The 12582-nt window shown below is 37.9% G+C and overlaps 1 protein-coding gene across 7 annotated transcripts in view; it reads left to right on the top strand.

Annotated features, from left to right (window-relative positions):
• Window positions 1-12582, top strand: part of ARHGAP6 (Rho GTPase activating protein 6) — a 315428-nt gene that overhangs the window by 280795 nt on the left and 22051 nt on the right. For all 7 annotated transcript variants that reach the window (XM_064708522.1, XM_064708530.1, XM_064708564.1 and 4 more), the window contains exons 4-6: window positions 1836-2092; window positions 6443-6638; window positions 9628-9683. In XM_064708522.1, the coding sequence (XP_064564592.1) occupies window positions 1836-2092; window positions 6443-6638; window positions 9628-9683 (509 nt within the window). The remainder of the gene's footprint in view (window positions 1-1835; window positions 2093-6442; window positions 6639-9627; window positions 9684-12582) is intronic.

The following is a 12582-nucleotide window of genomic DNA, read 5'->3' on the forward strand; positions in this document are numbered from 1 at the left end:
CTGAGCCAAACCAGAGGAATATACTGTGTTGGCTTTTCTCAGGAAATGTTGTAGAAGAACAAATAAAAAGGGGTACTGGAAGTATAAGAAAGCACCCTGTTACATGGCCAGAGGGGAAACGTGTTGCACATGTGCGTTTCAAATTTGTCATCTTAAATGTTCATTAGGGAGATAATTCAGGGCAGTAAAAAAAAATTAATATTAATATTAATACTGTCATAATTTTGTAGACACACTCTGCTGAGTAGAGGAGGGAAAAGTCAAACTGAACTCCTGGAACTGGCTATCTGTGCATTGCTTCATATCCATGTGAGGATGCTCTTTTTTGTCCTAAATTAAATGCAGATGGTTTTAGGTGTCGTTCTACTCATAGGTCACCTCCAGAGTTGCTTGATATATGAGGCTCTGCTTCCTGATTTAGTTTTGACTGGCCACCAAACTTAACTCATATCTTAACATTTCATGCTTCTAAAGAGCAGGAATGTTTCTACCAAATCAGAACAATGGGCTGTTGTTTCTTTAGTGTGATAGACTAGTAGTGTCCTCATTCAAGATTCTTAAAATATCCTCTTCTTTTCAATGCCTTACTTAATACAAATCCAGATACAATTTGCAAGTGTCATCAAAGACCTAGTCAGACTTAAGGTCCCAGGAGGAATTTTGGCATTTAGTCATTTACACGATTGCGGCAAAAGAGAGGTATAGTATATAAGAATTTTCCTATGTGCTTCTTTTTTATTTTTAATAATTCCTTTTCTGATGCTTGAAGAAATTTGGTTTTAATCTCTGGTGCTTTATTTATGCCTGATCTGAGAAGATCTGAAGCTGGAACCTAGTAGAAGTTGCACTCATTTTCACCAGGGTGAAAAGCATCAATGGCTATTTTTTTTTCATTTCTTTTGAGCACAAGCCAGTTCTAGTTGGAAATCTGTCTCAGTAGTTTTGCTTCTGCTAATCTCAGATAGATATGGTTTGAAAATTATTGATGAGAATTTTCTTGTTGCTGATTCACTGTAAAACATTTTTCTATTTTCTAAAATATCTAAGCATTTTACTTTGAGATATGAGATATGTGCTGGTTTTGTACATTACAATTATATTGATGTGAGAGGATGATGTTTTTTCTTAATCAAGACAAACGTGTTCTCCTATATTTCCATGTGTCCATGCTTTTTTAGTGTTACAAAGGAACTTTATACTGATATACCAGTATTAAACAGGTTCAATCTTACCAAAATTTAGAACAATATAGTTCTTCTGTGAATTTAAAACTATATGCTTGAAGGCTTAATCTGAGGGGTGAATGTACTTCAAAGCTCTCTGCACAGGTAGATTGATACTCTCTGAACTGTAGTGAAATCCATGCACATGTCAGGACCCCTTGACTCTGGTGCCCTACAGCATTCATGAGAAAGGAGCCTGGTGGAGGGACCTGAAACATGAGAGAGAGCTTTGGAACACTTCAATGAGGCTCACAGTCTCAGGATGGTTACCAGAGCTTCTGATGCCCCTGTGCACCATCTACATGTAACCAGAAGTGCCTGACTTCAGTTACTTTTGGTGGAAGTTAACATCCTAATTAGATTTCAAGTGATTTTCCAGGATCCTGTGCAGGGTATCTTGCATTATGTGACTGGATGTATGATTCAGATACCGTAGGCTACAACAACCTGGCACGATTGTTGTTATTATTGCTGAGTCCAATACTTCATTGGAATTACTATATATTTAAAGAGACTTCAGATTGTTTTTCTTAACAAAGAAAGAGTTAATTCTTTTTGTACTAAATAAATACCAGATGTTTGGTAACTATTAGGGGTTTGTTGTTGTTGCAGAATTTATTCCCCAGGCTTTTGGAATGCCTTTGTCTCAAGTGATTGCTAATGACCGGGCCTATAAGCTCAAGCAAGACTCTCAGAGAGAAGAGCAAAAAGATGTTTCAGATTTTGTGGCCTTTCTCTTGCCATTTGGAACTAAAAGACAGAACAAAGAACTTTCCAGCAGTAACTCATCTCTCAGCTCCACCTCAGAAACACCGAATGAATCCACTTCTCCTAACACACCTGAGCCAGCGCCACGGGCAAGGAGGCGTGTAAGTAGACACATCACAATGGGGTGTGTGATTGCAGGTCCAGAGGGTCTGACTGGACCAGGACAGCCCTGTTGTGTGTGTGGACTGTGGAATACTTTCTGTTCAATAGTGGTTTTTTTCAGATGGAAGTCAGCCTCATCAACTTCAGAAAACTCTTAACTGTAGTGGAAATCTTCTTTTGCTGATGCTGGTGGGAAAAGGTCATATAGACCCTGTGAGTCTGTAACAGATCACAAAGAGGCAGAGAGGTTATCTAGAAGTCTTCCTGTTCGCTCCCTTTATCTACCTCCTTCTAAGTTTTTCAGATTTAACAAATTCGATCTGTCTTTAGCCTAATTTTTTCAGCAGTTTTAAAGTCTAAACCTATGTGTTTGATATTTATAGGTGTACTTATCTAAATCTAGCTCTAACTTGATAATAGTCCAAATCCTTATATTAATAAATAATAATTCTCTTTGACTATTAATCCCTATCCTTATATTAATAAAAATCCTCATGTTCTAACCCTTATCATATCCTCCGTGGTAAGTAAGGAGTTGTCAGACTAGATTTGTGCCAGGGTCTTCAAAGGATGTTTCTGCATGCAGACTAGGAAGAAGCCTTTGACAGCGAAATACAGAGTGGTGGGTTCAGGTTGAATATTAATCTGCATGTAAAATTGATAATTTTTTAGCATAAACCTGTTCCTTGTAAGTAAATTTTATGCTCTGAACTTCCTAGTTCTACAGTTGGTAATTTTTTTTTTCTTTTGTTACCATGGAATAGAGGTTCTAGACTTTCCTGCTTTTTAATTCCATTTGCAATGGAGGGAGAAAAAAAATTGCATAATACAATACTTTGAATAAAACCCCTTTTAATAAATCTGAGCAAGAATTGAGGTACAAGACACAGACTCTGGAAAAGAAAGTATTTTCTTAAGAACCTCGCCTTCTTTCATCCGTAGGCTAAAACAGCTTCATAGAAATTCTCTGTTGGGCTCTTCAAACCAGGGATTAAGAGGGGTGGAACTGGAATAAATTGCAAACTGAGAGAAGGCAGAAGGCAGGTCATGGGGCTCTTTGTCTAGCTGCCAGCTAAAGCTTGAATTGTCTATATTCTGTCTGCAAAACTGAAAGCATGGTGTTTGCAGTCTTGTATACTCATTAATGCACATCTGTTGGTCTGTGCGAACCATATGAGCAGTCATTTGTGTTCACACAAAAGTGCAAAGTTACTTGAGTAAGTTAAGGGAAACCCATGAACTTCTTTCAGAGTTTGGCAGTCAGTGACAAAAAATAAAACTTCACTGTATGTACTCATTGGTTTCAGAACCTTTTTTCATAGGAAAGATAACTCATGTGTCCAGAGGTGGCTCATCTGCTGTTCTTTTCACAAAGATTGGATTATAAGATTTCTGACCTGTATTTGACAAGTGAGCAGGCAGAAGGCCATGGATCCTTTGGTACATCCACAGAGATCCATCAGGACCAAGTTCCTAGAAGTTGAGGGAGGGTTTTGCTTGTTTTGTTTGTTTGGATAGTTGGGGATTTTTTTGTCATTAATGCTATTGCAGCTTTCAGAGGGCAGAATTGGAGCCTTTATTCCACAGCCATGAGGAAGCAGTGGGACGTGGTTTACCCACAGAGCAATAAAAGTTAGTCTAAGGTGGGCTGTGTGACATGAGGGAACTGGCATTTTCTCTAAGGAATTAACTTACCTAATGAATTTCATGAATTTTACATTATTTAACATTAATATCAACGCATGTCCCATATCTTGTCTGTCTTTATAATTCTGTTTATCAGTGCACTTACCGCGCTGCTCTGAGCTTACTTTAGGGGATGATAAGGAAGCCTGCGCTTATCTTTTATCTCTTGAGCACCATTGCCCTGTTTTCAACTGACAAATGCTTACAAGAAAAGGAAAAAAATATTTGTTAGTAAATGCAACTGATACAACCAATTTATCACAAAAATGCTGCAGAGACACCTGGAGTGCAGTCCTCTTAAACTTAAACTGGAGGGATTGTTTATCATTGCTCCATTCACTTCTTTGCAACTGTGTCATTCACTTTTGTGTATTTCAAACACAAAAGTGAGTCTTCTAACACTCACCTGAGACTTTCAGTAAGAGTTAGAAGAAGGTAATGCTGGCTGCAGAGCTCATGGTGTGAGTGCTGTGGTTCTCTCTCCAACAGCTTTACAAAAGTCACTGTTGCTGCATTTTCTGTGTAGTATTTTTGCCCTGCAGTTGGAAGTTGAGACTTTAAATTCCACTTTCCTTCATGTTTCTGTGTGCTTAGATTAAGACTTCCCCAGTGTATTTAGGTTTTGAACTTGTCATGGGGGAGCAGGGACTGGCATCCATTATGTGCAAAGGTAATGGCTGGCAGATGGAACTTGATTTTCTTTAGTTGCTGGGCACTGCAGTGTGTGTGTTACTAACCTGGAGCAGTGGTGTGCAGTCTCCTCCTCCTCTGTTCCTCAGCAGTCAGGTAGGTCAGACTGAGCCCAGACTAATAGGTCTGGCTGAGTTTGAGCTGGATTTGTGGAGTATGTTGGTAACATTTTCTTGTGCACTTTGTAAAATCAGAGCTGGCCTGAACTTGGTATTGCCAAGCCATGACTTCAGTCACTGAACTCAAGGTCACTCTTCCTAAAGCCAGCTCAGTGTGCCAGTTAATCCACAACTTTGATAAAGTGCCCAAGGACCACGTTGAACTGACTGTATTTGCATCTATTTTAGGGATCTGAATCCGATTTAGGTAACTCTGATAATGATTCATGAGGTGAGGATGCTTTGCAGACAGGAAAGGACCAATAAAGGCAGGTTATAAAGGAGGGCACCTGTCACACAGGGGCTGCACTGGTGAGGGTGGGGTTAGGATTTTCAGTGCCAATTCCTTTATTTGATGTTTGGAATGCCAAACTCTTAAATAAACTCAAAATATCATTTAGTTGGAATTTTACACACATGGATCATAGCCAGAGGTTCTTGTTTGGTCTGGAGGGGTTTTTTGTTTGTGTTTTTGTTTCCTGTTGGCAGGAAATGGTAAAAGGAATCAAGCAGATGTACTTATGAGAGACATCAGAAATAAAGGTCAAAAGTTGCATTTTAAAGGATCTAGTAATTGTTTATAGTAATGCGGGTAAAAAAAATCTGAAAACTTCATTGTGTTTCATTTATACATCTACCATGAGTTACAAGAAACAGAACTATACCTGATAAGTTAAATGGGTTTTTTTAAAGGTATTTAAAACTAGAAATTTATTAATGAGTCTGAAATCTCAGTGGACTTTTTCTGAGTTTTGCCTATGAGTTTAAAATCTTTATAAAGTTCAGCTGGCTAGGATGATGGAACAAAATACTTTTAGAGCTTTAAATTCCCTTGTAAGCAATTCTCATTTAATTCTCAAGTTCTCATTTAATAGACATAAGAGTTCTGACTAGCAGTCTATAAATTGCCTGTCAGCTTTTAACAAACTATAATTGTCAGAAAAATTTTGAGTAGAAATTTACATTTTTGTTATTGTTTCTTAGGATGACAGGCTTCATCCCTTTACAGTACATTTTATGTTATTGTAAAATTTATGCTTTGTTTCAGAAAGAAACAAAAAAGAAAGAAAGAAAATAGTGTACAAGAGATATTTTTAATAGGAAAAAACCTGAAACTTTTATTTGTGTTTATTATTTATTGTTGTTGTTATTAATAATATTAATATTATTATTATACATGGACCTAGAATGTTTTTTGCCTCCTAAGTTTAATAAGACATGAGAGAAATGAAATTACAGTAATCTTGTGCTTTGAAAGAAAATCTTATTTTTAAAGTGTGAAAATTAAAACATGTCAGAAACCTCCAGCTGCTTGTGCTGCTTTATCCTTTACAGACTGCTTGAACTTCTGCACCTTGCTGTAATCAAAACCTGGATTCCAAAGCTTTCATTGGAATTTTAGTGATTTTAAAAAATTAAGATATGTGACATAGAATTATTTTAAAAATATTACACCTCAACTTCTCTGGTGTATCTTTATTCTGTGATAGAGTGGAATTATTTCAAACTCCACAGCTGTATGCATTTGGGATATTAACTGTTAAATATATATGGTGTATGGTTGTTAATCATTTTGCATAAATTTCACTGATACAATGGTCCAAGATACAGAAGAAGTAGTCAATAAGATTTAAAAATATCTATATATCTCCATGCACATGAATACAGTATTCAGAGGTGCACCCACAGACCATGATTCATCCTTGCCCTGCAGTTTGTTTAAAATGCAGGTAGGCAAAAGTCTTTATTGGACGTCCTGTGATGCTGAGATTTCCCTAGCCCTACTGATTGTTCACATGTGTGTGTATTTTACAGGGTGCAATGTCTGTGGACTCTATCACAGATCTTGATGACAATCACTCAAGATTATTGGAGGCTCTCCAGCTCTCTTTGCCAGCAGAAGCTCAGAGCAAGAAAGAAAAGGCAAGAGATAAGAAACTAAGCCTGAACCCTATTTACAGGCAGGTTCCCCGGCTTGTAGATAGCTGCTGCCAGCACTTGGAAAAGCATGGTAAGAATATTTTGTTTTCCCAGGAGTGGCAGATGTATTTTTACTATAATATAAATAAATGCCTATTTTGAGAAGTAAGTATATGCAAGGACATCTTTGAAAGCTAGACATTTTCCCTCCTGTTTTGCTTCTTGCTAAAAATACTGTCCCACAAGTAATTCCGTACATGATAGCTTCCCAAACTGAAGATCTGTGCTTGTAATCTGGCCCATAGAGCACAGGGATGGAACCTTTTCTTGGAGGTCACCCATCTTGTACTGGGGTGCTCAGCTCTGCAGAAAGAGCTCTTCACACCCCACAGGTTTACCTGTTCCTTCAGAACAAAAGGTCTGAAATGTTCCAGTCAGTCTGGAGTCATGCACAGCCAGTGGATCTTAAGGTGTGAGATCTAGATTAACTATTTATACTGTAAGACTTTTGATATTTGAAGATGGGGGTTCAGAATAAGAAAGAATTCCATACTAAATATATATTAAGCTCCAAGCAGCCTCTTCGTTTTCGCTGCAAGGCTTGAAGGCTGAATACTCAGTTTGTCTCTGGCTTGATTCCTCCTGATCAGCCTCAGGCTCAGGCCTGCTCTCTCCAAAGGAAATCACAAACTCCTGCCAGCATTCTTCCTGTGTGTTCATGATTGTCCAGACACAAGCCTCCCACAGCTTTACCTAATGCAGAAACAATAGTCAATCTAGGTATCTGCTCACCATCTCTGCCAATGGATCTTAGCCTTGTAAAGTTTTTTAATGATAATTGAAATAACTTTGCCATAGGAAGATGGAGTTATCCCATGGCCAGATAATCAACAAACCATAAAATAATGGTGATTGTAACAGCAAATTATGTATTTGATGCTAATTTCACCAGCAAGAAATCATTTACTAACTCTGAATGAAAGGCTTTTTTTGCAAAATGAGGGACTGCAGTTTAAACAACAATGCTGAGCTTTCACAATTCATAACTGAAAACTGTCTTCCTTACAAATGTATCTAGGAACACTGCAAAAGATAGTTGCTGTTAGTCTTTCACAGAGATTAGATACCATGGCTGACAAGTAAGGATGGGATGATTAAATTTGAGATGAATGACATCCACCCCTTTAAGCAAAGGTAGCTGAGTTTGGAGAACATAGAAGTATCTGAGTCAGCCAAAAAAGCCATCCAGCTGAGCATCATTTGCATACTGTAATTTTATGTCACCTGATTATCTGTGATAATTTTTTTAATCCTTTTAATGCACTTTCATAACAAAGTTCTTTTCCATATGATGTTCTTTATATTTCCTTTACATAGAAGCTTTCTTTTAAAGGAAATTTATGATGAGTTATTGTGCCTTGATTAAGAATAAACTATAATATACCACAGTGCAATAATCCAATATAATCTAGGGCAAATTCTTCAATTTTAAATTTAATCTGCTTTTCACAAGACAGTCATTGGCAAGGAGAGAAACCTAAAAGTGGTAGAAGGTGGACACTGTAGCAACATCATTCCTGATTCTGAAATACTTGCCTATATGCATAAATCCTTTTTCAGCAACAAATCACCAGCAGTTTCTGATGACTGCTTTAAACGATAATTCTGAGCATTAAATGACAAAAATGGTTATGCTTTAGACATTAGAGCACCTGTCCTTGTCACCTTCCCTATTTTCCCTGGATTCACATCCCAGAGATATAAAGGCCTGGCTTTCTGTAGACCTGCAGTGTAGCAAAAACACTGTATGTGTAGGAATGGGTAAGCAGCCTGCAGGTTGCCCAGTGTGTGTAATCTCCATCTCAGATGATTTTCTGCCAGTGTTCCTGGATTTGCTAAATGGTAGTCCATCAATGTAATTTTCTGTTAACCAAAGAGAGAAGATTTGAAAAGAGGTGTTATGTTGAGACTAAAATCTAAAAAGCAGAATCCTATCTGAATTTCTGTGATGAAGATCTGCAACTCCAAATACTGTTCAAGTTGACACATCTCCAGCAAGCAAGTGTAGCCTAATGGCTGTCAGAAGGCATTTGTTTCACAAGGAAATTTTACACTTTCTGTATGTCAGTGGGGATTAGAGCTGCAGAGTAGCCCTTGTTAGACCATAAACTTCCAAGCTTATGGATAATTTCATCCCTTTTGCAAAACTCTATAACCATGTAAAATTATATTATATACACAGGCCCTTCAGGCTCTAAAATTTCCACGCACATTGTCATTGCTAAAGACCATGTCACTCTCAAATTTTTCAGGTCCTGTTAGTCTGCAAGATATGTCCATTTGAGAACCAAATTATAGTTTTTTGTATTTGTAGTGGCTTTCTGCAGGACCACAAGAAGGTTTGAACTGATTTCTTATGAAATAGCAGGCAACACCAATTTCCTAATCGCTTTAAGTCTAAATGACACACTTCTGCACTTTGCCTAAAGTACCACAATGCTTCTTTATGGCTTTCCCTCTATATAATAGTTGTTCCTCCCTTATAAAGTGCACACAACTCCCTGTTGAAGTTCTTCCCTCTCACAGTCTGCCTGAGTGCCCTATTTAGATACCTTTGAAGACTCTCAACTTTGTCATGACAGGAACTTTGGAGCCAGTGAGTTACCCCAAATACCAGCTTCATCCTGTATCGAAATACACAGCTCAGTGCCCATGTATTTAGTTGTTTTACTGCCTGTTTCCTTTGATATCAGTCCTGGAAGTTACACCTCCAAACCCTGAGCAGTGCCCCAGTCTCTGCAAACTTCTGTTCCTCATAGCAGGGGCGCATCCAAAGTGGCATCAGAAATGTCACAGAGGTGCCATTTTGCAGATTAAGTGTGATCCATTAAAACCACAGTGGATGGCTTCTTAATCATATCTTGCATCAACGTGGTAAGTACACATTTGTGGAGAAATATGTTGCTTTTCTTTTTATTTATTCTTATAAGTACACACATAGGTCAGAATGCTTTGGTTCAATGCAATTTTCAGGAGAAAATTAAGCAATAAAATAGTGCTATGATGTGTTTCACTTGCAGGTCTCCAGACAGTAGGAATATTCAGAGTTGGAAGCTCAAAAAAGAGAGTTAGACAGGTGAGTGGATATGGATATGTTTTTCTTTCATCAGCTATAATACAAAGAAATCTGATTCCTTCTGTTGTTATTTCTTTCCCATCTGTAGTATGGTGAAATTTAGTCTTTCTGGGTCAGTGACTTTGCTGATTTTTTGATGGCTCATAAAAGGCTACTCCAGTATCTTTTACATCTGGTGAAATCCTTGTCAGGTTCTCAGCAGGTTAACAGTCTCTGTATGTTTTGCTCTGGAAAAGTAGCACAGGGTTGGAGATCCAAATAAACTACAGTGAAGAAATTTTCCAAAGGTCACACTGCAGGGAAAAAAAATCTTGGCTGTTCATTTCATCTCAGAAACAGCTCAGAAGCTCCCAAAGTAAACTCAAACTGTAAATCTTCTTTGGAAAACTCACGGTATGAGAAAACATGCAAGTACAGAACAATCTCTTTGACCCTAAGATTGCTGCTCCTAAATATCACCTTTCTTTTACCCCTGCTAGACTTCAAGGTCAGAGCAGACCCCCTTCCAAGTCTTAGTCTCAGCTAAATTATGAAAAAGCACAGATGGTGTGCAGTTAGGTTCCAGAGATAAAGTCAAATGTGGGTGTTAGCTCCTAGGTATACCCACCTAGACATTCCCAGCAGCTGGGAATACATGCTGAATTAGAGCAGTGGAGATGGTTGTTAGTGTTTGCATAATGCATAAGGAAGAGATGAAAAGATAGAGGAAAATGTCCCTCCCAGGAAGTTAAGACCAAAATCATCAAACAGAAAAAAAAAAAAAAAAGGCAACAGAAAGCTTGCCTGCATCTGATCCTACAGTTTATAGTTCTTTGCAAAAAGTTGCAAAAACTTCATAGTGTAATGTTTTATCATTCTGGAAAGCTACCTTGAATAGCTAAACTGAATTGATTTTGGCAGGTAGGACAGCATGGCCTGCTGAATTGTAGCTTATTCTCCAGCAGTTTCTATTCCTGAGTCACCCGTGCTACACTAGGCTATAAAAACATCTGCAGAGGCAGTTTTCAGATCAACACTGAACTAGATAAAGTAGTGAAGTTGTCTCACATTTGCGTTGCAAGCTTCAATGTCAAAATATACATAATCATTAGGGGTGAGTACAACTGCATCATGCATCTGGGGAAAAAGCAGAGAGCTTCTATCATTCACTTGTAAACTAAGCCTTACTCTGAACATTAATGACTTTCACCACTTTTTGTTCTACTTTGTTTTCAAAAGGTGTGGAAATCAAGAGATTTGGGTATCTATGTTTTTTATTAAATGGACTAATTTATTGAACTAGGTAAGCTGATATATTTCATTAAACAACAAGGAAGCATCAGCTTGGCCCTTGTAGTTACAGTAATAAATGCTGTCAACATTAACCTACATGGGAAAGTCTTGATTCAATTAAAATTCCACTCATTTTCTGAACCGTAGAAAGCCAAACCCAGCACTCAGATTTTGGTGTGTTTTTGCAGCTGTTCATTAGTTTTTCTTGTGTAGAAAGTAAGCATATTTTGTTTGCCTTCCTTCCTCAGTTAGAAGATATCCTGTTTCAACTGTAGTTTGTTTCAGTAAATACATAAGTAAGTAGATACATGTGCCAGAGGTGGTTTTTTTTGGTGAGCAGGAAGAGAAAACCTAGAACATGTGCATCTCTTGAAAACTTCTTCCTTCATGTTCAGTGAGGTGTAGGACAGAGATTCCCAAGCTCATCTTGACTCAAGGTGGGAGATCTGGTGGATGAGGGTGCCAGGTTCCATCTTGTGTCTGAGCATTGTTGCCTAGATTGGGATGGGGAACCCTTGATGCTGGGCCTGGTGACATTGTGGCAGCTTCAACCCTGAGGATGAAATAGTCGGAGCTCTGCTCTCCTATCCCCTGTTCCAGCACAGATGTCCTCATCTCTCATATCCAAGATTCAGTGGATGCTGTAGTTCACCACCTGTATCTTCCAAAGTCTGAAAGCATGCCATGTGAATGGAGTCTGAAAGACTTGAAGTTTAAATGTACAATTTACAGTCCTAACAGCCATGATACCTGGGCCTGAAATGTGGCCACATCTCATCAAGGCTTCTATGATATTTTGCTGCTTAGGATATCTCTGTAGGTCTCACAGGATATCAGATCACAAGTGCCATATTCAAGTCTGTAACAGCAGTTTGTGATTTAGCCAGCTATTTGGGAAGTCTGAATTCCTGATGCAGTGCTAATCTGTTTCCTCAGCTGCTTTTGGGCACTTAAGTGCAGAAACAATCTGCTGGATTGAGGTAATTTATGGTGCTCTGCAGGGATGTTCTGCTTTTGTCACGAGTCTGGAGAGTAGAATTAAGCTGGAAATGAAGTTCTCAAGTTGGTACTGGAAAATCTTTGACCATAAATCAAAGAATAATATTAGATAAAGAATATATTCTGGTCCTCATAACATAATTATTTATTATTAATAATGACTGATATTAATAATGTTAAAAGTAATCCTAATAAATTGGAATGGAGACTGTGGTTTTTAATGAATATCTATCAACCAATATGAAAGCACAATCTGAGCTGAAAACAAAGGATTTTCACACTGAACACACTGAAGATAGATTTGCATGTGACCAAGATTTGCTACAAATTTTTACAGGCATGTAGTTTGCTTGTGACTTAGCTTCTTTCCGCTCTTTGGTATATTTGTAATATTCCTGATGAAGAAACCTGATACCTCATATTTCTTTGTTTATAAGATTTAGCTGTAATCACTCTCTGAGAAGATAGGTGTGACATTGTGATACCTCATAATGTTAGCAAAGGTACAATTTTTTTCTAGGAAATAGTTTTAAAACCTCTAGACTGTTTTCAAAATGCAAAAAGAGTAAAAGGTGAAGCTGTCTTCCTTGAGGAAAGTATTCTGCTCTTTCTGCTGGAAAATCTCTCC

This window comes from Zonotrichia leucophrys, chromosome 1 (genome assembly GCF_028769735.1).
Source record: "Zonotrichia leucophrys gambelii isolate GWCS_2022_RI chromosome 1, RI_Zleu_2.0, whole genome shotgun sequence".
Taxonomy (NCBI): domain Eukaryota; kingdom Metazoa; phylum Chordata; class Aves; order Passeriformes; family Passerellidae; genus Zonotrichia; species Zonotrichia leucophrys.